The sequence below is a fragment of the Cucurbita pepo genome, chromosome LG02 (assembly GCF_002806865.2).
Source record: "Cucurbita pepo subsp. pepo cultivar mu-cu-16 chromosome LG02, ASM280686v2, whole genome shotgun sequence".
Classification (NCBI taxonomy): domain Eukaryota; kingdom Viridiplantae; phylum Streptophyta; class Magnoliopsida; order Cucurbitales; family Cucurbitaceae; genus Cucurbita; species Cucurbita pepo.
The window spans coordinates 5,127,430-5,151,944 of NC_036639.1; the positions used below are offsets into that span (position 1 = coordinate 5,127,430).

Consider the following 24,515-nt stretch of genomic DNA (forward strand, 5'->3'; position numbering starts at 1 on the left):
GGTTCTGATACCATTTGTAACGACCCAGATCCACCGCTAGTCCTCTCTGGACTTTTCCCTTTTGGGCTTTCCCTCAAGGCTTTAAAATGCGTGGAAGATTTCCACACACTTATAAATGGTGGTTTGTTCTCCTCCCGACCAATGTGGGACATCACATTGAGTCATATGAACACCTCTATTGAAAATTATGCGCGTTTTTTTCTTTATTTTTATGTAATTAATTTCATATTTTTTTAACGATAATTATTTTTAAAATTTTCAAAATTTAACTTGACTGAATAAAAACAAATAAACCAAAAAAAGAAAATTGAGAGTTGAAAATAATAATTATATGCTTAATTTTTTTTTTTTTAAAAATAATAAAATATTTATCCAACGGAACAAAATAATTACATAAGCACTTGAATCCATGCAGTCAAAACCTACCTAAATTAGCATAAAGTCCCTCCAAATGAAAAAAATACCCAAAAATGGTAAGTTAAATTAAAATGGATAAAATTTTACATTTTAATTCTTTATATTTAAAAATAGAAATTAATATTAATAAAAAAAATACATGACTTCAGACTTCAGACTCTGATATCATATTAAATGAAATTACACGACCTTACGACTCTTGGGGTTAAAATGTAAATTTGATTTTTTGAAGACCGTATAAAAAAAAATAAAATTTTGAAATAAAGAAGAAAAAGTTATTATAAATATATATATATTTTTTTTCTTTCCAAAATTAAAATGGAGATACGATTGCTGAGTTGTACCTGTTGGGACCCACTACGAATGCAAACAAAAGCGCGGTTTCAACTGACTCCATGTATGGAACCAATCATTGATCGCCACGTAATCATTTGCCAATTTATTTATGCTCAATTCTTGGTCCCCACTCTCCAGCTGTCCCCACGTCACCACAATTTTTGCCACTCTGGCACAGCTTTTTTTGTTGGCTGGAATACATTTATTGGAAACGGCTTAGCTTGAGCCGAGCCGGATAGAATCAAGCCGACTTGATTGATGTGTGTACGTGGGAACTATCAATAAAAAAACATGCACCGACTTCCATTAATTTTAAATAAATGTATTTAAAAAAAAATTATTAAATTACTACCAAAAATATAAACCGCCACCTTCAAAAAGCTCCCCTGCAAATACTTCCCTCGCTAAATTTGATCTTAGATATTTGTTCTTCCGGTCAACAGCTGTCAGTTTTCCGGCGGAGGCGCCCTGAATTTCTCCTGTTTTCCGATGAGTTTCTGGAGGAATTTTCCAGCAATGTGTTCCTCTTCTCGCACTTTCCTTTTGCTGTTTCCTCTGCTTCTTCACTCGTTCGTGGCGCTGGTCTCTGCTCAGGGTTCTAATAATACCTCTCCATGGCAGACTCTGAGTGGTGAGTGTAATGTTCGGATTAATCTCAATGATTTTAGTTATCTCGTTGTCTTTTTTGTTTTTGCTTTGTGAATCGTTGGGAGGTAGAAGGTTAATTTACTTGTTGTGTTGGAAGAAGTTGAAAATGAAGTCGGAAGTCGGAAATGGATTGGTGAAGTTGATTACAACTCGATTAGCATTTTGTAAATAACTTCGAATTTGAATCGGAGGATTTCAATGCACGCGTGTAGGTATCGGAGTTTGAATTTGCGTTTGGCTTTTGTTGTGCAGGGAATCCTCCATTCGTTGTGGCTCGCGGTGGATTTTCAGGGCTTTTTCCTGATTCGAGCGGAATCGCTTACAATTTTACACTTATGGTTAGTGTACCTGATGTGATCTTATGGTGTGATGTGCAATTAACTAAAGATGAAGTCGGAATTTGTCTCCCGGATCTGAGGCTAAACAATGCTACTGACGGTGCGAATGTTCTGGCGAAAAACCGCAGCAGTGTCTATGTTGTTAATGGAGTTCATACTGAAGGATTGTTCACAGTCGATTTCAATTCTAAAGATCTGGAAAATGTTACTCGTAAGTTCAATGTTCTCATTTATTGTAACCTGAAATACTATCTGATTTCTTCTATTACAATGAATGAGCACAGATTATTCATAACCAAGGTCATTTTCAGATGATCAATGCTTGCAGAAAACTTCAACATTGAACTAAGCCCTAGAGATTAATTAACGTTTTTTTTCTTTAATTTTCTAAAATTTTCAACAAGTTAATCCGTTGTTAACTGCGCTAATGAGCAATTTCCTGGGCAGTTACTCAAGGAATCTACTCTCGACCTGACAATTTTGATGGCAATGGTTTTGTTATTCTCGGTCCTGAAGATGTGTATGAGCAGTTGCAACCACCAGGACTTTGTCTGAATATTCAGGTAATTCTATTGAATTCAATGTTCATCCCTTTCTGCATAGTCTTCACCGATCCCCTTTACTTTTTTCATCGCAGCATGATGCATTCTACACTCAACGAAACTTGAGCATGAGGAACTTCGTACTTTCTGTAACGAAACGCATCACTGTTAACTACATATCATCACCAGAGGTGGGATTTCTTAAAAGCATATCTTCAAGAATCAATCCCCACAAAACGAAGTTGATCCTTCGGGCATTAGGACCAGATACTATTGAGGTTACCACCAATCAAACATACGCCTCTCTCCTACGCAACCTCACTTTTATCAAGACATTTGCCTCTGGAATTATTGTTCCCAAGACCTATATACGGCCTATTGATGGCGATGGCTACCTACAACCTGAAACCTCTCTTGTTTCTGATGCTCATAAAGCAGAGCTGGAAGTTTTTGCTTCAGAGTTCTATAATGACCTTCCACTGAGCTACAACTACAGCTATGATCCCATTACTGAGTACCTGTCGTACTTCGACAATGGCAGATTTTCAGTTGATGGTGTGCTCACTGATTTCCCTATCAGTCCTTCCGCAGCTATTGGTAAGTCATCACATTTCAGCTCATATATATGATCTCCATTTGGTCCATCCCTCCCCAACTTATGATATTTTTAAATTCAGCCCCTAGATGTTTCAAAATGCACAAATCACCACTTTACTACAAACAAACCATGGAGTTCTAGCATTGTTATAATCAGGGGTGTTAAAAAAATTTGATGACCCAAAAACTCTGATCCACTGGACCCAAACCTTATGAACTTATTTGGAGTCAAGTTTAAATAAATGAAAATTTTGTGAATTAAGTTGGTTCCTAGTTTTCCTAAAATTAGATTGGTTTGAATTGAATTAACTCAAATTTATTATTATTTTTAACAAATTATATTTTTGCTCACGAAAATAAATATATTTATTTTATTTCTTAATTATTTAATATCCAAATAATTCTAACAAATAAATGTTTAAAAATAAATAAATAAATAAATGTTTTACCCGCTAACATTTTATTTTCTTTTAAAATAAAATTTCAATAAATAACGAGAATTAGCCCAAATAAAATTTTTTATGGTTGGGTTAAGTTTGTTCATTATTTAATAAGAATTATTTGGTTTGAAAAAAATTTATAACTCTGAACAATTGAATTGGGTCTAAAAAAATGTCTAACTTCACCCAACCCATCATAGTTATAATTTACTCCAATTTTTTAATACTATAGTATTGACTGTTAAAATTTTTAGTTTTCTAATTGTAATAATCTTAATCCAAGAGTTTTATTAGGATCACAATTATAGCTCTGGGATAGCTAGTGTGCACTTTGTAAATTTGAAGGGTTTAATTGCAATACTTTGTAAGTTTAGAGGGTTAATTGATTGAATTGAAATTTCGAGAGCATGATTGTTACAATAGGATAATTTTTTTTTATTTTTTTTTTGAGATTTTCCATTACATTTATTTAATTTGTATCATGAATGCTGGTATTCTTAAATGTCAAATACTAAGGACGTGAAGGATATAATGTAAAAATAAAGAAAAAATGTTGTGACAAAATATATATATATATATATTTTGTGGAGTTACAAAATTGTAGGGGAAAGATCAAACTATCAACTTTTGAAAGGAGAATTGGTGTTCTATGGATCGACCATTATTCCTAATAGCAATGTTTTTTGTGGTTATATATTGAAATTCTTCTACTATATATCTTGTTTTAAATCTCGTGGGTAGAATTAATTCCCACTTATTAGGTGTTTTCTGCTTCATTGATTAATATTGAAATTTCATCTAATTGATTGTCTTTTTTTCTGATGGTCCAGATTGTTTTACTCATTTGGATGATAAGGCAAAAAGTCAAGGTATGCCAGAATTGTGATACTATTTTTCCTCTACTTTCTCAAAATTAATTTTCAAAAACTCATCAATCCAACACAACCTATATGATTTTAGTTGGGTCTTAAAAATGAAAAAGTTTATAGATTGAGTTGGTTCATGAATTTTCCTCAAATAGATTACATTGAATCTAATCGTCCCAAATTTATTGTTAATTTTAAAATTATACATTTTTAGCTATGATACATTTTAAAAATTATACATTTTTAGCTACGATACAATTATACATATGTATTTTTTATTTGATTTCATAATTATTTTTCAACCTTCACTATTTGGAAGGTAACTTTTCAAAATATATGTTACATTTGAGTTGCACATCTTAATTAAATGTTTGAAAATAAATAAATAGTTCTTTGATGAACGGCATTTTACTTTTATTAAAAACAAAAATTTGAATAAATAACTTAAACAACTTTATGATTGTTAGATTCAATATTTAATAAAGGTGGTTTGGATTGAAAAATTTATTTCTAAACAAAATGTCTCAATTATGAATACCCCTCATTTTCATGCTAGGGAAGGTGATGGATTGACTGTTTATCTGAAGAACATCTCCTAACATTAATTTTGGTATATGTATCTGTTTTTTTTTCCTCTCTTTTTGCAGCCAAGCCTTTGGTTATTTCCAAATTTGGAGCCAGTGGAGACTTTCCTGCTTGCACAGACTTGGCGTATTCCAAGGCTATATCAGATGGTGTAGAAGTGCTCGACTGTCCTGTTCAAATGACAAAAGATGGGACACCATTTTGCATGAGCTCAATCAATCTTATTTACAGCACAAAAATATCTCAAACACCATTCATCAATCGTTCAAAAACAATTCCCGCCATTAGTTCTGAGAATGGAATCTTTGCTTTTGACTTAACATGGGAAGAGATTCAAGGCCTCACCCGTAAGTGGAGTTGGTTCTCATTCTTAGATTCTTGTTTGAGCTAAGCATGTCTTCGTTTTTCATGATGATTTCCTGGACTGACTAGAATAATATGTTCATGTTCTTGATGAGTTCCTTTTTACCTAAGTTTCAAGTCATAAATTCGTTCAATGTTCTATCATCTCATAGGAATTGAGTGTGGATCATCTGATAGCTTTTGTGTTTGCTTGAAATGCTTATGTGTTGCAAGAACTGATATATGCTAATATTGCAGCTTCAATATCGAACCCTTTTTCAAATTTCACGTTGTTTCGAAACCCGAGGTTCCGAAACAGTGGGAAATTCTTAACGCTACCAGATTTCTTGGCCTTGGCAAAGAATGGGAGCTCTCTTTCCGGTGTCTTGATCCATATTGAGGTTAGAAGTCCTTTTTTTTTTTTCAGAATGACATGCAGTGTGTTTAAGATCCTTGGTATACAAATGTGAAATCATTTGCTATACAAAGTTACTTGTTCTTTGTCACGGTCATGCTGGATTGTTTTAAACTCATTCTCTCGACCATAAAACATTTTCTCTCAAAATGTGACTTGAGGCTAAAGACTACGTCGAGATTGTCCGCAAAATTCGATTTTCTTACGGCTGACTTGTTCATTGGATTAGAACAAGTGCGGTAGAATCGCTGTCCCACAGCCAAAAGTGTACGAGTGTTACACTTTGCACATAATGTCTTGCTTCAATAAAAGGATTTGATTGCTAGATTGTGATAAGGATGAACACTGCACTGTGAGGCTCAGTGACTAGATTGTCAGTTGGCTGCAACATAGATATGTGAATTGAGTCTAGTAGAGCTTGACTGTGATAACTTGTGATCTGGGCTATGAAGTTGATATGTCCATTAGCGATGTGCTTAATGGAACTATGAATCAATCTTTTCTTTAACTACGATCTAGGCTTTAACAACCTTCATAAACTATCATGCTATTGAAACATGAAAGTTCTTGTGATGTTGATTTTTATTGATTAAATCTTGTCTCATTTCCTAACCAGAATGCAGACTACCTTGCTAAGGAACAGGGTTTAAGTGTAATCGATGCGGTCTCTGATTCCTTGAGCAAAGCGGGTTATGATAATCAGACAGCCCTGAAAGTATTGATTCAGTCTCCAAATAGCCCTGTTCTTATAAAATTCAAAGAGGAAAAGAAAAATTACGAGCTTGTTTATGAAGTCGATATGGCAATTAGTGATGTGCTTAATGAAACTGTCGTGGACATCAAGAGTTTTGCCGATTCTGTCACTATCAACAAGGACTCAGTCTTTCCTGAGAACCAGCAATTTCTCACTGGATCTACAAATGTTGTGACGAAGCTGCAATCACTTAATCTGTCTGTATATGTGGAAACCTTCAGCGATGAATTTGTCTCTCAAGCATGGGATTTCTTCTCTGATGCAACAGTAGAGATCAACTCATATGCTATGGGAGCCGGGATTGATGGAATCATCACCGATTTTCCGAAGACATCTGCTAGATATAAAAGTAAGAATCTTCCTTTCAGTTATCTTGATTAATATGCTTCCTTTTGTAAGTTCTTTGCTCTTCATTTTCGTCATCTGTGGTAATGGTAATCCCAACACATTCATAGATTTACTGTTTTTAGAACCAGAAGTTCTCCATTAGAAAGGCTATGTTGATCAGGAACTGGTCGTTAATATCTAGCTGATTGCAAGAAAAAAATATTCTGATTTCAGTTTTAGTTTTAAAATCGATACGACGTACTGCTAGAGTGTCGGTAATGTATGTTCCTTTCCTGTCTTTTAGAGGATCATTTTGGCATGTAAAAGAGTATTTAGAGGAGGTTGGTTCTAGTCATGGTAGCCACGTACCTAGGATTTAATATGTGAGATCCCACATTGATTGGAGAGAGGAACGAGTGCCAGTGAGGACGCTGGGCCCTGAAGGTGGATGGATTGTGAGATCGCATATCGATTGGAGAGGAGAATGAGTGCCGACAAGGACATTGGAACCCAAAGGGGGTGGATTATGAGATCCCATATCAGTTGGGGGAGGAGAACGAAGTATTGTTTATAATGGTGTGGAAATCTCCCTTAGCAGACCCATTTTAAAAACCTTGAGGGGAAATCCGAGAGGAAAAATCCAAAGATGACAATATCTGCTATCGGTAGACTTGGGCTGTTACATAATGTCCTATAGTGTAAGGTAGTTGATATGTGAGAATTGTGACGCTCCATACCCAATATTTGGATCAAGATTCAGAATCTGGATTTGGGATGTGACATAATCACGTTACTTGCTTCTTGCTTCTAAGAGTGAAGATTATTCCCACAATTCAATACGGGTTATTTCAATATGTTCTGTTCTCACTCATATGCTTCATAGAAAAATTCTGAAGAGGTCATCCAACTTAGAATTCTTATGATTGAGCCACCGAAAAGGAGTTGGTATAGGTAGTAATTTTCAATTCTTTTAAGTCTTTCTTAGCCATTCTATCCTCGTGATCGCTCTCCTTTGGATGTGGTCTCAATTCATTCATGTAACCTCTTTTCACGTCTCATTTCTAGCTCTATTTGTTACATCTTCATCGTGCAGAAACCAGCAGCTACAACTACATAATGTCGTTTGAAATCTTGTTTTTCGAGTCAGGCTCACTGACATAGTTGTCTCAAACTAAATGCAGAGAACAGATGCTTAACAATGAAAGAGCTACCTAACTACATGATCCCTGTCCAGCCTGGTAGCTTGTTGCAACTCGTTACAGAGGGGTACTTGCCTCCAAAGAAAGCTCCAAGCCCGGTTCTGGGTGACAAAGACATAGCTGAGCCACCATTGTCTCCAGTCTCGAGCAAAGCCCCACCACCTGCTGGGGAAGGTGGCTCCGCCGCATCACCTCCAGCTCCTTCACATAATGGACAACCTAAGCTTGGAGCTGGGGCAGGCTTCTTGCTCTTTAACCTTGCCATACTTTGCATACCTCTTCTTCCATTCTGAGAAAGGTAGCAACGGTTCTTCGTGATCGTTTCGACTGTAAATTTCGTAGAATCGAACACTTTGGTAGTTCAAATTCGGTATTTAATTCCTGAAACTTTGCATTCATTCTTCAGAGGGTACATTCATGATGGATTATTGATTATATTTGTAACCATTCTTCCAATGTTTGCTCCTTTTTGTAGTGATGTAACGTGTAAGTTATGTTTGTGATTATTTTATCTGTTGTGTTTATCCATAATGTTTTATACTTTCTCTTTAGCTCTAAACCAAAAACAATAATGAAGTATCAAATCATAATGTGAAACTAGTTTTTATTTTATTATTTTATTATTTTAATTTAAAAAGTAAAAAAAAAAAATTAAAATTGACGCAATAATTATTATTAAATGACGTACCAACATAATTTATAATATCATTTATCTACTATATTTCTAGACTTTTAATTTGTGTCTACTTATATATAATTTTTAAAAAATTGAATTTATTATTAAAGGTATTGAATTTCTAATTTTGGGTCGAGTAGATTTATAACATTAAAAATAAATCTCAAATAAGTTCAACAAAAATTTAAAATTTAGGAACTTATTAAATACAAAATTTAAAAATTTATGGAGCTAACTGGCTTTAAAATGTTTTTTTTTTTAATTTATATTAATCAATTTTAGGCACTTTGAGATTTTTGGGCATTTTTTTCCGAGTCTCACATGGGAAAAGGTGCACAAAATGGGACCCAAAAGAGGATTTTAATAAGTTCTTTATTTAATGCCACCAACCAAAATGACTTTAAGTCTGAAAATGAAAATGATTTGGTCCTCAAAATATACAAATTTATTCATATTATTTAAGAATTGTGTGGCTATCGAATACTATTTCAAAATTTGTAATAGTTGAAATAAAAAAAGAGGTAGGTATGATTGGAATATAACAATGCCCGAGCTCCTTTCTACTTGCGTTCTTCATCGGCCGATAATTTTTTTTTGGATAGATTGAACTATTGGAGACATTTTCCTCGAGCAGAGGCGTACTGATCAGAGATCAAAACTCTTTTTTCTTGAAATCAGATAGACAACAAACACTAAATTCAAAACTGATGTATGATAATAGTTTGGGCTAGAATTTGAAATCCAAATTGGGGTCAGTACACCTCATGGCAACGCCAAGATGACGTTCATACAAACAGTAAACAATGGAAAATTTAAGCATGAAAATGAAAAATCCCCCATCAAATTCAGCCCTTTCATATCATATTTTAAGCATGCGAGTCTTCTTTGGCAACCCATTTCTTCTTTCTTCTTTTCCCATCTTTGACGTGCTTTATAAATTCATCTCATCTTCTTCGTCTAATCTTGAATCCCATGTTTTCTATTTGAAGAACAACAAAAATGCCTGAGAAAGACAGTCAATGTGTTGCTAAACAGCCTCGTCTCGTGGCTAGAAAGTTTCTGGCTAGGCCTCAACATGAAGGGTTGGGCGCCATTGTTAGAAGGAGCATTGGAAGGTAATCAGAGAAAACTCTTCAGATCTTTCTCTGTTTCTTGTTTTCTTTGATCCCCTGAATGTACCATTTCAATTATTTTGCATTTTGATTCATGGGTTTCTATCTGTTTCTCGGTTTTTCTCCTCAGAATGTAGCATTTGAGTTAGTAAGTGAAGAGAATCATTGGTTTATGGTTTAGTTTAATGCTTTAATGGTGTTTTTTCACAGATTTGAGCTGAAATACTTCGACCCTTTTCTGGTTTTGGATGAATTTTCAGGTGGGTCTCTTTCTTGTTTATGGTTCTGAAATTGAATGAGTTTGATAGCAATTGCATAAATGATTCTTATGAGTTTGATAGCAATTGTATCAAGGATTCTTATGAGTTTGATAGCAATTGCATAAATGATTCGTATGAGTTTGATAGCAATTGCATAAATGATTCTTATGAGTTTGATAGCAATTGCATAAATGATTCTTATGAGTTTGATAGCAATTGCATAAATGATTCTTATGAGTTTTGGTTCTTGAACTTTGTAGTTACTGCCCCAGCTGGGTTCCCTGATCATCCACATAGAGGTTTGGAATTTGAATGCGTGATTTCTAGTGTTCATATAAGTTTAATACACTGTCCTAACTTTGTGTTTAATTCTTTGAGATGAAAACAGGATTTGAGACAGTGACCTACATGTTACAGGTATGCCCAAGGCCTATTGATCTTACCACTAAGCATAGTAGTTTGGATTTCATTGATCAAATTGTTGTATGAAATGCTATGCTAAAAGAAGAAGAAACTAAATGCTTGTTTGAGAGTTTTCTGGTGTAATAGCTCAAGCTCACGGCTACTAGATATTGTCTGCTTTGGCCTGTTACGTATTGCTGTTAGCCTCATGGTTTTAAAACGCGTATGCTAGGGAGAGGTTTCTACACTATTATATAGAATGCTTCGTTCTTATCTCACAGTCCACGGTTGGAGAGGGGAATGAAACATTCTTTATAAGGGTGTGGAAATCTTTCTCTAGTAGACGTGTTTTAAAATCGTGAGGCTGGTGGTGATACGTAATGGGCCAAAGCGGACAATATCTACTAGTGGTGGGCTTGGATTCATGGTTGGAGAAGGGAACGATACATTCTTTATAAGGGTGTGGAAACCTCTCCCTAGTAGACTCGTTTTAAGACCATTAGGCTGATGGTGATACGTAACGAGCCAAAGCGGACAATATCTGCTAGTGGTGGGCTTGGATCCAGATAGGGGAACGAAACATTCTTTGTAAGGGTGTGGAAACCTCTCCCTATCAGACGCGTTTTAAAACCGTGAAGCTGATGACAAAACGTAATGGGTCAAAGCAGACAATATCTACTAGTGGTGAGCTTGGATCCATGGTTGGAGAGGGGAACGAAACATTCTTTATAAGGGTGTGGAAACCTCTCCCTAGCAAATGTGTTTTAAAACCGTGAGACTGACAGTGATACATAACGGACCAAAGCGGACAATATCTGCTAGTAGTTTGCTTGGGTTATTACATCTAATAAGGTAGATCGTAGTAATTAACGTTATTGTTGTTGACTATCTCGAGTTGGTGTAGGCTTAGAGGGGTTTGGTGACCACCTACCATAGATAATGTTCTTGTTCACATAGACTTAAAGTATACTTTTTTTTAACACAAATTCAAAGAAAACTTCTACTTTTTTTAAAAAAGGTATACCGTTCAAAGAAATAGTCGTTCGAATATATAATAACGTCGTGAAGAACACGTATGATTTGACGGTATACAATATGTTAATACATGACAGGGAAGTGTGACACATGAAGATTTTGAAGGTCACAAGGGAACAATTGGTGCAGGTGACTTGCAGTGGATGACTGCAGGTAGAGGTATTGTACATTCAGAAATGCCTGCAGCTCAAGGAACCCAAAAGGGCCTCCAACTATGGATCAACCTTTCTTCCAAGAACAAAATGTAAGAGCCACCTTTTCTTATGCCTTTGTTCTTTATTTTTGTTACTCGGGTATCGAAGTCCTCACTTCGTGTATACTCATGGCCCATACTCGCTTATTTCTCGTGATACTTTATCTACATTCACTTATACTCATGGCCCACACTCGCATATGTCTTGTGATACTGTTGAGGATTGTTGGGATGGAGTCCCACGTTGGTTAATTTAGGGATCGATCATGAGTTTATAAGTAAGGAATACATATTTATTGGCATGAGGCCTTTTGGGGAAGCCCAAAGCAAAGCCACGAGAGCTTATGCTCATAGAAGGAGTCGAACCTTGATTAAGAGGAGAGACTGTTCTCAGACTCCAAAGGAGGAGTCGAACCTTGATTAAGGGGAGAGACTGTTCTAGGACTCCATAGACCTCAGGGGAGGATTGTTGGGAGATGAGTCCCACATCGGTTAATTAAGGGGTTGATCATGGGTTATAAGTAAGGAATTTCCCTTTTAGGGAAACTACGAGAGCTTATGCTCAAAGTGGACAATATCATACCATTGTGAATAGTCGTTATTCGTAACAGATACTTCATCCATACTCGCTTATACTCATGGCCGACACTTGCTTATTTCTTGTGATACCATTCACACTAAACCAGCTCCAAGAGACAACAAAAGTCTTTAAGGTTCAAGTTTATCACACTTGGAAACTTGAGTTAATGCTTTTTTCACAAACAACCATCATGATTTTTCATGATTCATCCTTTTTTATAAAGTGCTTTTGAGTGAAGAACACTTTATTTGTGGCAGATCAGCTTGAACAACCTTCCTTTTGCTTGTGAATGAATCTTGTAAAATATTTGTGAATGTAATAGCCCAAGCCCACCACCGCTAGCAGATATTGTCATTTTTGGGTTTTCTCTTTCGGGTTTTCCGTCAAGATTTTTAAAACGCGTCTACTAGGGAGAGGTTTCCATACCCTTATAAAGAATGCTTCGTTCTCCTCCTCAACCGATGTGAGATCTCACAATCCACCCTCTTTCGGGGCCCAGTGAGAACGCTGACATTTGTTCCTTTCTCCAATTGATGTGGGACCCCTAATCCACCCCCTTCGAGACCCAGCGTCCTTGCTGGCACATTGTCTCGTGTCCACCCCCCTTCAGGGCTCAACCTCCTCACTAGCACATCACCTGGTGTTTGGCTCTGATACCATTTGCAATGCCCACCGCTAGTAGATATTGTCCTCTTTGGGTTTTCCCTTTCAGGCTTCCCGTCAAGGTTTTTAAAACACATCTGCTAGGGAGAGGTTTTCACACCCTTATAAAGAATGCGTTGTTCTCCTCCTCAACCGAAGTGAGATCTCACAATCTACCCCCTTCGAGGCCCAGAGTTCTTGTTGGCACACCACCTCGTGTCCACTCTCTTTCGGGGCTCAGCCTCCTCGTTGGCACATCGCTTGGTGTCTGACTTTATACCATTTGTAACGGTCTAAGCCCACTGCTAGCAAATATTATCCACTTTGGGCTTCCCCTTTCGGGTTTTCCCTCAAAGTTTTTGAAAAGCTAGGTAGAGGTTTCCACACCCTTATAAAGAATGCTTCATTCTCCTCCCCAACCAACGTGGTATCTCACAGTGAATGTCGAGACTAGCCGGTATACTCTTAATTTAGAAAGATGTATTCATTCAAAGATGACATCGATTAAAACCCGTGTAAATTTCATATAGAGTAATTACGATATTCGTAACAATTGTCTCAAACTTTTTTGAATCTTAGGATTGAGCCAAATTACCAAGAAGTTTCAAGCAAGGAAATCCCAGAAGCTACAAAAGATGGAGTGACAGTGAAAGTCATAGCTGGTGAGGCATTGGGAGCAAAATCACCAATCCACACAAGAACACCAACCATGTACTTAGACTTCACTCTCAACCCAAAGGCTCATCTCCATCAGCCGATCCCGTCATCCTGGAACGCGTTCGTTTACATTCTCGAGGGCGAGGGCGTCTTCGGCAGTTCGAAGGCGACGTCGACGACAGCACATAACCTTCTTCTGCTCGGGTTCGGGGACGGTTTAGACGTGTGGAATAAGTCAGCCAAGGGTGTAAGGTTCATCTTGGTAGGAGGTGAACGACTGAGTGAGCCTGTTGTGCAATTTGGGCCATTTGTGATGAACACTCAAGAACAAATTGACCAAACCATTGATGATTTTGATAACTATACCAATGGGTTTGAGAAAGCAAGGCATTGGAGATCACAAGCTGCAATTTCATAGGATATATTCTTTATTCAAATATGTAAAAAATACGTACCATCGACACGGTTCTCAAGATAGGGTTTTAAAATTTGAACGTTTATATAAGTGCGATCGCAATTCTTATGTATTTCATTAGTTAATATCTTTCCCGCTCTAACTCATTATGGTCAGTGTTATTTAGGTAATATCTTGAGATCAAAGTTGATATGAACCAAAAGACATCAATCATACAATATACTTCAATGAAGATGTGAAGAAAATATTGTTGAAATTATCAAAAGATGTTTCAATTCATGCCACACAGAATGAAGTTTGATTGTTACAAATTTTGGGTGGGTTACAATTTAGAGTAATTTAGAGTTATTGTATTTTAAGACATTTTATTTACTTTAGGTCACATTTATACCATGGCTAATTATGGTCATTAAGTATGAATGTTACAACTTTTGGAATGCGTTGAATAGTTTATTTTGAGGCTATATAAAGTCATGTATGTTGTATTTGTAAGAGACTGGTAAAATATAATAAAAGAAGCATTTGTGCTTTTCTTTAGCCAACGGCTAAATTTCTTTGCAATTCTATGTAGTTTAGATTGCATGTAGAATCATTCAAGTTCGACATAATCAATCTTGCTTGTGGAGTGATTCGAATCTCAAACAATATTCTTGCCTTGAAATATTCGATCAACAAGGTAATCCGAATCTTATTCCCCTTGTAGTTGATTCCTTATCTTATCATTTGGTATCCGAATCTTAAATTTGTAACAATCAAACTTCATTCTTTTTCAATGTGGCATGAATTGAAACATCTTTTGATAATTTCAACAATATTTTCTTCACATCTTCATTGAAGTATATTGTATGATTGATGTCTTTTGGTTCATATCAAAAGTTCTCTCGAGAATAGATGAATAGAACGAGACTCCTTCCTATTACAAGTAGTGAAGAACTAAAGGTGTTCAGAATACCTGATAACCCAAAAAATCTTACTACCAACCCAATATGTATGGTTTTGGTTAGGTTATAAACTTATTTGGGTTTGGGTTCGGTTCAAATAAATAAAAAATTTATGGATTGAATTGGTCTATGAATTTCCGAGGTGGTTTACCCATTTCTTGCACCGCAAATCTACTAAACTGGCTTATCTTAGTTTGAGATGAACTAACTTTAGACTTGGTCAGTTTGCATAGCTACAATAGTGAACATCATCTATGGAAGATTAACGGGCAGATCCCTCTACAGGGCCATAGAGTCACTCTGGGTCTGGGAGAGCAACCTTGTGTGCTTGCCAACTATTAGGTTACCTAGGTGGTTTGACGGCCCCTCTCAGAACGACTTTACAATGTAGAAACCCTGTTTTTTGGAGACCCCTAGCCATTTCCATCAGATAAAGGTACCTGGGAGCCACGACATGCAACAATATTTGATCTAGGCCTAGATTGACAGTATTGTTCCTGTGCTCCTACCACAAGGCGTTAAAGGTTCGACCGAGTTTGCTGCTAATACTAACGACGTTCCAAAGAAGATCTGAGGCGTAAACTTTAGTGACACCATTTACATGCTACTAGACGTGTAAAGTTATATATCACTTTTTTTATTCATTCCTTGCTTTTACGAGTGAAGCCTATCCTTAGAGACCAACACGAGTTATTCCAGTATGTTTTGTCTCCACTCACATGCATTTTAGAAAAATTTCCAACAGGTCCAACAGGTCACCAAATATAAAATTGCTCGAAGCAGTGCATGCTTAATCTTAAGCTACCAGAAAGTAAGGTACACTTTCTTGGTATTGTGAGATCGCACATCGGTTGGACAGGTGAACGAAACATTCCTCATAAGAGTGTGAAAACCTCTTCCTAACAGACACGTTTTAAAACCGTAAGACATACGGTGCTACGTATTAGGTTAAAGTGGACATTATCTGCTAGCAGTAGGCTGAGATTAGTCTTCATTTCCTCAAGATCGCTCTCATAATGATCTCGGTTCATTCATGTGCATGAGTGGCACCAAAATAGCTGACCATAATTTTGTTGGATGATGGAAGTCTCACATCGACTAATTTAGGGAATGATCATGAGTTTATAAGTGAGGAATACTAACTCTATTGGTTTGAGGCCTTTTGGGGAAGCCCAAAGCAAAGCCATGAGAGCTTATGCTCAAAGTAGACAATATCATACCATTGTGGAGAGTCGTGTTCGTCTAACATGGTATCAGAGCCATGCCCTAAACTTAGTCGTGCCAATAGATGGGTAAATCCTCAAATATCGAACAAAGAACTCCTAAAGAAAAGGAGTCAAGCCCCTCCTCGAAGGCAGTAAAAAATGACTAAGACTCCAAAGGAGTCGAGCCTCGATTAAGGGGAGGCGCACTTTGTTCGAGGGGAGGTGTTGGATGATGGAAGTCCCACATCGACTAATTTAGAGAATGATCATGGGTTTATAAGTGAGGAATACTAACTCCATTGGTGTGAGACCTTTTGGAGAAACCCAAAGCAAAGCCATGAGAGTTTAGACTCAAAGTGGACAATATCATACCATTGTGGAGAGTCGTGTTCGTCTAACAAATTTCAAACCTTCTTAAATTTGACCAATAAATTATAAGTATTTTCAAAAAGTGGAAAACCGTATTAAAAAAATTGGAATTTTTTAAAACTAAAAAAATGGGGTCAAATACAACCTTTAATAATTTATTTAATACAATAAATCATTTTTTAAAATATAATTTTATTAATAAATTAATTAAAGCCAATAATGGATGAGAGAGAAATTCCACAATTAAATTGACCATTGCTACATTGACTATGGAGTTTCCAAATATCTTCAATAATAAAATGTATTATAATTATTTTATTTTCTAAACTTTATATTTCTTTTTAAAAAACATTAAATACAAAATAATAATAATAATAATAAATAAATAAATAAAATAAATATACTTATTGTATTTGATACATTAAATATAAAAATAAAAAATATGTATTTAAAATTTGAATATTTGAATGATATATAGGGAGATGTTTTATATTTTATTAAAATATTTTTTAATATATTAAATAAATATTTTAAATATCTCACACAGGTTGAAAAAGCTCCCACACGACAATTTACAGGTGTTAAGAGTCATAGTAAGAAAAATCTTGTGGCGGGAATACCTAGAGTTCTTATTCTGTTATTTAATATTTTATTCTAATTTAATAAAATTAAATTAATTTTTGATGCTCGATGAAAAGTTCATTCTCTTCAAAGTCAATCTTACCTAGTTTTTAATGCAAGATATTGTTTCATCTAATCGAGCTGTGTGCCAGCGAGGACGCTAACCGACAGCTTTAAAATCTTGAGAGTAAGCCCGACAGGTTTGACAAAGGTTATAATTAATAAATTTTTTTTTAAGATAATAAAAAATGAATCTTTGAAACTTCCGTCTGTCTCGTCCCTTTAGAAACCAACCATCTTTGTTTATTTCAAACGAAGTTCGGAGAAATTCCTTCTTGAGGGACCAAAAAGGCCGTGTTTGACGGCGGGGAGCGACGGCCATTGCGGTGGAAGTCAGCCTTGTTTTAATGGTGGCTCTGTAAAAGCTTCCCCCAATCACAATCCCAAGTCCAATTGCGATCCCAATCCCTTGTCGTTTTAGGACCCACCTTCAAACCCCACTCACCCTTCTCCCCATTGGTCCCGCCGGCGCTAACGACTGGGACGCTTGCCTTTCTGACTAACTACCCCTTAAATACCCGGAGGTTCCTCTCGATGTGGCAAATATAATCAGTTACCCCTTCGTCTCCATCGACGTGCTTCTACTCTTGCTTTTTTTGGCGAAGTTTCTTCGATTTGAGCTTCCGATTTTGGGGAAGACTGCTTGGAGTTCGCCAATTTGGGGTCAAGAAGCTAAAAGAAACGAACCCAGTTCGAGAATTTGCTTTGTTTTCACTCCTTTTCTTTTGGTAATTCTGTTTCTTTCTCCATGTGTTTGAGGGTTGAAGTGAACTCGATTTGATGTTCATGTTGAACTTTGTCATCACTGCTTACACTTCCTTGGATTCCGGGTTTTCATGTTCTTGTGTTGATATAATTTGAGTTGCTTTGTTGGGATTTTGTTGTTGAGGTTCTAAGTTTGATTGAAACCTTTTGCAATTCACTTGTTCTTAGTTCTTGAGTGTTTGACTTCTGTGTTTTTGAGAATCCTTGTATAAAAATCGACTCTGATTTGGGGTTTTCACGTTTGTAAGTTCAGTATTTCCTGTGGTTCTAATCATTCCTGTTTTCTTGTTCTTGGATTGTTCTTGTTTCTCATTTAGGTTTGTCTGATTCTCAGTGTTATGGATTATGAAGTTTGTAAAATTGATGTTACGATTCTTGGTTTCGAGATATGGAACTGTCTTCTGTTGAACTTGTTTCCTGAATCACTGCACAAACGGCGTGCTTAAAGTGTTTTAACTCGATTTCATTAGATTTTCAATCAACTTCGTAACTTTTTCAGGCTTGTTCTCCAATCTGTGAGGGTGAGCGTTCCGAAACAAGTGTCTCGTTATCATGGAATCCCCTCAATCTGTTGTCTCCCAGTTGAAGAACTCTCCTATTTTCGAGCCCGAGAAGCAGAAACCGAATTTCTTCGTCCCGATCACGGGTAATCCACCAAAGGGAATTGAGGTCAATAAGAAAGAAGCAGTGATGTATAACTTGGAGGAAATTGTTGGTGCACTTGATGTATGCATTCATCAGGCTAGAGATATTCATAATATCTGCATATACCAAAAGCAAGATGTTTATGCTAAGTTTTGTATGACTACTGATCCTGAAGATTCGCTCTCGACCAACATCATTAATGGGGGCGGGAGGAACCCGATATTCAATGAGAATCTTCGTTTTAATGTTCGAAGCGTCGATGTGTCCCTTAAATGCGAGATATGGATGTTGAGCAGAATGAGAAACTATCTGGAAGACCAGTTGTTGGGGTTTACCTTGGTGCCATTGTCTGAAGTTCTTGTAAATGATGGAAAGTTAGAGAAAGAGTTTTCCTTATCTTCTACCAATTTGTTCCATTCTAGTGCAGGGTTTGTTAAACTAACCCTCGAGTACAATGGAGCCGCGCCCGATGTAATGGTTGTTCCTAAAGCTGCCTTTTCCGAAATATCCGAGTCGCTATCTAGTGATTTGGATAAGATAGAGTTTCCCGACCCTAAAATCGTAAAGGAAGACGAGATGATGGTGTCGGAGTATTTTGGCATCCCGTGCTCTAATCCAGAGTCTGAGCTCTCTGAGAGCCTAGCCACTTCTGGCACAGAAGATCATCTTAGTTCAGAAATAGGTGCACATAATATGGAAAGCTTCTCAACAGCTTCGGTCGAGTCTGTCCAGCTTCCAAGGCTCAATTTTGCACCTAGCAGCCTGTCAACTAATGGACCGACAAGCTCGGAATCGTCGGATGATTCTGAAGCTTCGAAACCTCGAACTCACGAACCAAATGAAAAGGAGAAGCATGTGGACATTAAGAATGGGGAGGCTGATTCCTCTGTTGAGGTACTCTCAAAGCCTATTATCACTCTGACCATAGAGCCAGAACATAATGTAGTGCAGCAGGACATTGTTGATATGTATATGAAAAGCATGGAGCAATTTACAGAGTCATTGGCAAAGATGAAACTTCCACTCGACGGCGATAATGGACCGACTAGTTCAGCAAATTCAAGCGTTGATCCGAAAACTCCGTCCTCGAAGAACGATAATGCACGAGTGTTCTATGGAAGCAGGGCTTTCTTCTAAACGGTGGTTTGTACATTTCAGGCGACGACACACAGATAACGCTATAACTATCATTAGTGTAATGTAATAATGTTTCTCTGTACCATAGTAAGTCATGACTTCTACACCTTACAAGCTTTGTTCTATCATATTCGTCGGTGTAAGCATGAACGAATTATTATCCCTCGTTGTAACGATTAACTTTATAATGCATATTAACATCATATTAGTGCATTGATGAATGATTTCAGTTGATTTGGATCATATGGGAACTTCAATTATTTCATGAGCTCTGAGGTTCATGTGCCTTCTACAGATCCAGGCAATGTGACCGTCATCCCTGTATCGCACTCTCCACAATCCGAACTTCTCGGCGATATCTTTTCCAGTTGAACATCTCTGTTCTCTCAAGTAATCCAGAACCCACTGCTGTGCTGTTTTGAGCTCTTTCTGAATGTCTCCAGCTTTTGTTCTTCCCCTGCTTAAGCCGACACGTCCCATAGCTGCAGCTCCAACAGCTCCGGCAGCAGCTGCCCCAGCTGCTCCATGAAAAAGAGAAGAATCGGCTAGATGCGCAACCTCGCGACTCAAATCTGGGATCATGTGTCCCATTCCAACTGCTACTTGAGCTCCTATTCTGAGAGACAGTGTTACTAGTTTCATGAACTTTGTCATATATGGAGCTAAAGACCTGACTGCCATGTTGTCGATCTGTATGACTTCACAGCCTATCTGATCTTCGACAACATGCATTTCCCTTCGGAACTCGCATAACATGTGGAGTCGGAGAGCATTCATGCCGGAAATCAGGTTCGTAATCAACCTTCTTGAATAGTTTTCTGTTCTAACAAAATAGAACATGTTTGGTACTCTCCTCTCTTCGATTTCAACGTTGTAATTCACTAGGTAGTTCACTTTTCGATTAAGCTCGAGGAGGAGTCTGTGCTCATAATATCTTAGACCTTTTATCTCCTGCTTTAAGTCTCTGATTTCTTGTTCAATGATCTTTAATCTCTGCAAAACAGCTTCAACCCCTTTCGCAATTCCACTGAACGTCGCTTCAACTTTATCTGTTTCGTCGTTCGATTGTGAGTTATCAACTGTTTCTGGGTTGTTTTCATGTGGGACTTGCAGTTCAACTGCTAGATCATAAAGGTCATGGTACCTCCTATGCAAAACTTCCCGGAAATCATCATCGGACAAGAGATCCCGAGCGAAATCAAAGCCAACTGCAAGAATTTCTCTACCACCATCCGACACAGGACACCATGTATGCTGATAATCATACATGCCATCGGCAGGTACTGAAAACAATGCTAGTTTCAGTAGTTGGATGGAGACTTGCTGAGTTTTCCTGTGTCTAGGTGGCACCAAACTTCGCACACATTCGGGCCTCATAATGCTTTCGATCAAGATGATGCCATGACAGAGGTCGTGAATCGCAGGGATTATAAGCTGCTGGATTAATCGGAGAGTCTCGGTCAAGCTCTTTGTGGAGCATGCCAGGACATCAATATAGTAGCCAAACTGTCCTCCAAGCTCTACCCTGACATAAATTCCATTGATGTTTATTGTGATCAGGTATTTCTCTAAGCTGTAAGTTGCTACATATTGGTTCTTTAATCCCATGATTCTGTTATGCAAATGCACCTGAATTACCAACACAAAACAATCTAAATAGGAACTCAAAACTGGCAATGTTTCATTACAGAAAGAGAGAGATAGAAGAAGCGGATTCTTGCCTGTAGTCGAGGAAAAAAGCCCGGAGTTAAAAACGTATGGCTCGAATCATCACATTCAAGGTGTCTCCCTGTGTAGATGCAGTCCGGCATACTTAATGGCCATCTCTGTGGCTTTCCTCGACCTTCTTCGAGAACTGATGGAATAAGCAACGGAGAATCCGGATCCGGCTGGTCTTGTTCGTAACAAAGCTCCAGCTTAAGCATCATTCCCACAACGTCACTTGCTTGTAAGTTTTCGAATACCTTCGAACTCATTCCTGGGATCTGGCTATGTAACTTGCCTCTTAACACCTTTTCGAGTTCTCTCCTACTGATGAATCCATTATTGTTGTTTGAATGGTTCCTAATGTCTAATCTTATTAGTTGCCCAAGAACTTCTCCACAGAACCAATCACAATCTAATATCATAAATCCGAGTTCTTCGAAGTAAATCACCTCTCCTATGTCATGCAAGCAAGTAGCAATAGCCTTCCTCCTTGTTTCGATCTTATCTTTATTACTCCGTCTCGAACGGATTCTCAACTGAGCGATGCGAAGTTGACATAGATCCTCGAACTCTTTCCATCTCATTACTGGCTTGTTATAGTTTTCTGATCTCCAGTCTTTCAAAATCTGTATCAGTTCATTACAGAGCTGGTAAACTTGTGGAACTCTTTGAAGAACAGTCCTGCTTGTTCTCTGAAGGTGATGCAAGAGTTTATTTACCGTCGCTGACGAACGTGCATCGACGGTAAATACTGTCGGGTATATGTCAAGGTAACCTTGGAATTTGTCTCTTAGTCCCTGAATTGAAATCAAAATCTGCTGCAAGTTCTGTGATGGTTGTATGACTTTGTCATAGTGTGTTAGAACCAAAGTTACATTAGGAAGCATGCATTGCTGCTGTGCTCGTTTCGAGTTGGAAACTATGTACCTTAGCCAATACCGAACCTCTTCTTCTACCTCATTCGGATGTTTCGATTCTTTATTACTCGGTTTCCTGAATAAACTGCTGATGATCACAAACACTGATGCACTTCCTGGCCCTGGAAACATAAGATCATGTAGGGAATGGAATTCATGTTGACCTGCTAGATTCCAAATTGAAATTTTGATGTCCCCATCTCTGAAAGCTTTTATTTTCATTCCTACTGTTCTTACTGCTTGTTCAACTGGAGCTACCAAAGATCTTACTTGGTCTGTGAAGGGTAGTTTTGATCCAAAGTTCTGTAATATGGAGTTACATAAAGTAGTTTTACCTGCATATTCTTGCCCACAGAAGAAAATCCGACAACTTTTCGGCTCTGTCAAGGTCATATCGAGCGAATCGACCTGTGGTTCGAGGTCGGTGTTCCCGTTCTGTCCTAATCTTTGGTAAACTCTATCAGCTTTTCCGGAATTCTGAAGAGGAGTTCCGAAGAGGTCGATTTCTTCTATCCAAGGATTTACTTCAAGCATCTCCATTATTGTCTGCAACACCATGTCTCCATCAACACCTTTACAGCCATGTAATGATAAGTGTTTTAAGGATGCATTCTTCTCCAAGTTTCTGAAAATTCTGACTATGTCATTTGGTCTCAAGCTATGATCATCATATATTTTGAGATGAGTTAGAGTTTCGTTCGTCGTTAGCATACGTAAAACGGCTGCAAGCCCATCTCTTCCTATCTTGTTTCTTCGACCTCCAAACGCTATGCATTTGAGAGTTATGTTTGGTTGTTGTTGCAGGGTCGAAAACCGGCTTAAAGGGCAGAGTAAATGCTCGACTCCGATGCCGGTGAACAAGTTTCCATCAAGAAACAAGCTCTGCAAGTGCTTGTTCTTGAAAAGTCCAGCTGCTATATGAACAATTGCTTCATCTTTTAAGTGAGTTTTAGATAGTTTTACTTCTCTAAGACATTGGTTTTGCTCCAATGCGCAACGGAACTCCTTCGCCCACCGGGATTTTAGTCGGATTCCTGTCATGTCGAGCGTTTTAACCGTCGAGTTTAACCCGAGAGCGCAGGCAACCCTGCAAGCACCGTTTATGTCAAGCCTATAGATTCTGAGTGTACTATTCCCAGGCACAAACTCGACCACCTTTGAACTTTTACCGCCATTTTCTCCGACCCAAATGTGCAGTTCCATGTTCCTGTTCATTCCCAAAACTGCAGAAATCAATGGAGTTACTGCGATTGAATTCGAGTCAAAAATCGATAACAGCTTTAGAGTTGAGTTTTCTTCAACCATCTTGGAGAGTTTTTCCGCTCCTTTCGACCCGATTGAGTCCTCCCAAATCTGCAGCTCCTCCAACGAGTCGTTGTCCTTCAAACCAGAAGCAATCGAACCAACTCCGACCGACCCGATCCCGCATTCTGAAAACATAAGCTCCTTAATCCCTCTGTTCCTTTTCAAAGTACAGCCCAGCTCTGCCAAGCATTCATTACTCAATCTATTTCGTCGAAACACGACCTGTCTAACGCCTGAATTATCCTCTATCAACCTGCAAAGCTCTCGCAATTGCTCGAGTTCCCAATCAACGAGATGAAACTCCAAGCTTCTGAGGGAGTTATGGCAGGTCAAAGCTGTGAGAAAGGTAGAGAAGTATGGAATGTCATCCCTGGAGAGGGATACTTTCATGGAGTTTTCGGTTTCGACATGGGAGAAAGAGGTTTGCTGAGAGAGATTGAAGGAGAGGCTCTGGGGTCCGGGGCTGTTCGGTCCCAGAGCGTGCACTGCCGATTCAAGATTGCCATGGTTGTTCTTGTCTGAAGCCATTGATGGAGAGAAAGGGGAGAGCTGAAAGCTCTAGCTTTGTGAAACTGGCTTTTGCTTTATTGGGAGGGAAAAAGAAGCATTTTGGGAGAGTTTCTCAAGGAAGAAGTTTGTCAAAGGTAGGGATGTCACGGGTCGGGGACGGGAAAGCCTTGTCTCCATCCCCGCCACTCATTTCATTCTCCATTCCTGCAAAATTTTCCATTTATTTTTGCTGATATCGAGACAGAGATTTCTCACAGAGAATTTTCGGAGGTCGGGTTTCGCGTGAGTAATTATTCAATTAACCATTGATTTTTTTTTTTTAATGTAATAGACCCGTGACCTACTTTAACATTATTTAAAATTCACGAACCTCGTAAATACAAAATTAAAAATTTATAGTGAAATGATTATGAAATATTGGCAAAGGAAAGCATTCCTTCCACCAAACTTATTCCATTGCCTTTTAAAACTTTGATTCCATGGAAAAGGAATAGCTTCTTTGCCCTAATTCCTTCCTTCCCTTCCATGGCATTCATTGTATTCGTATGCATGATA

General features: G+C 37.8%; 4 protein-coding genes across 5 annotated transcripts; 3 read left to right on the forward strand and 1 right to left on the reverse strand.

Annotated features, from left to right (window-relative positions):
* Positions 1-1,120: 1,120 nt before the first annotated feature.
* LOC111789100 (glycerophosphodiester phosphodiesterase GDPDL3-like) lies at positions 1,121-8,331 on the forward strand. The gene is made up of 9 exons (XM_023669744.1): positions 1,121-1,384; positions 1,654-1,950; positions 2,187-2,302; positions 2,377-2,878; positions 4,149-4,187; positions 4,832-5,116; positions 5,370-5,512; positions 6,143-6,629; positions 7,789-8,331. The coding sequence occupies exons 1-9, from the start codon at positions 1,243-1,245 to the stop codon at positions 8,097-8,099; spliced, it is 2,322 nt and encodes a 773-aa protein (XP_023525512.1). The 5' UTR covers positions 1,121-1,242; the 3' UTR covers positions 8,100-8,331.
* Positions 8,332-9,352: 1,021 nt separating this feature from the next.
* Positions 9,353-13,890, forward strand: LOC111789106 (pirin-like protein). The gene is made up of 6 exons (XM_023669750.1): positions 9,353-9,597; positions 9,805-9,854; positions 10,115-10,153; positions 10,243-10,271; positions 11,369-11,535; positions 13,286-13,890. The coding sequence occupies exons 1-6, from the start codon at positions 9,482-9,484 to the stop codon at positions 13,779-13,781; spliced, it is 897 nt and encodes a 298-aa protein (XP_023525518.1). The 5' UTR covers positions 9,353-9,481; the 3' UTR covers positions 13,782-13,890.
* A 3,329-nt stretch (positions 13,891-17,219) lies between these two features.
* On the forward strand, positions 17,220-19,908 carry LOC111789104. Of its 2 annotated transcripts, XR_002814263.1 has the most exons (3): positions 17,220-17,702; positions 18,239-19,608; positions 19,817-19,908. XR_002814263.1 is itself a non-coding variant. In XM_023669748.1 (2 exons), exon 2 carries the CDS (start codon positions 18,292-18,294, stop codon positions 19,519-19,521), a length of 1,230 nt encoding a protein of 409 aa, XP_023525516.1. In that variant the 5' UTR covers positions 17,220-17,702; positions 18,239-18,291; the 3' UTR covers positions 19,522-19,734. The 2 variants fall into 2 exon arrangements, 1 of the variants encoding a protein (XP_023525516.1); XM_023669748.1 differs by lacking the exon at positions 19,817-19,908 and having other exon boundaries at positions 18,239-19,734.
* LOC111789109 (protein TORNADO 1-like) lies at positions 19,736-24,321 on the reverse strand. Its single transcript, XM_023669754.1, has 2 exons — positions 21,243-24,321; positions 19,736-21,150 (listed from the first exon to the last, which is right to left on the reverse strand). The coding sequence occupies exons 1-2, from the start codon at positions 23,976-23,978 to the stop codon at positions 19,762-19,764; spliced, it is 4,125 nt and encodes a 1,374-aa protein (XP_023525522.1). The 5' UTR covers positions 23,979-24,321; the 3' UTR covers positions 19,736-19,761.
* Positions 24,322-24,515: the final 194 nt, after the last annotated feature.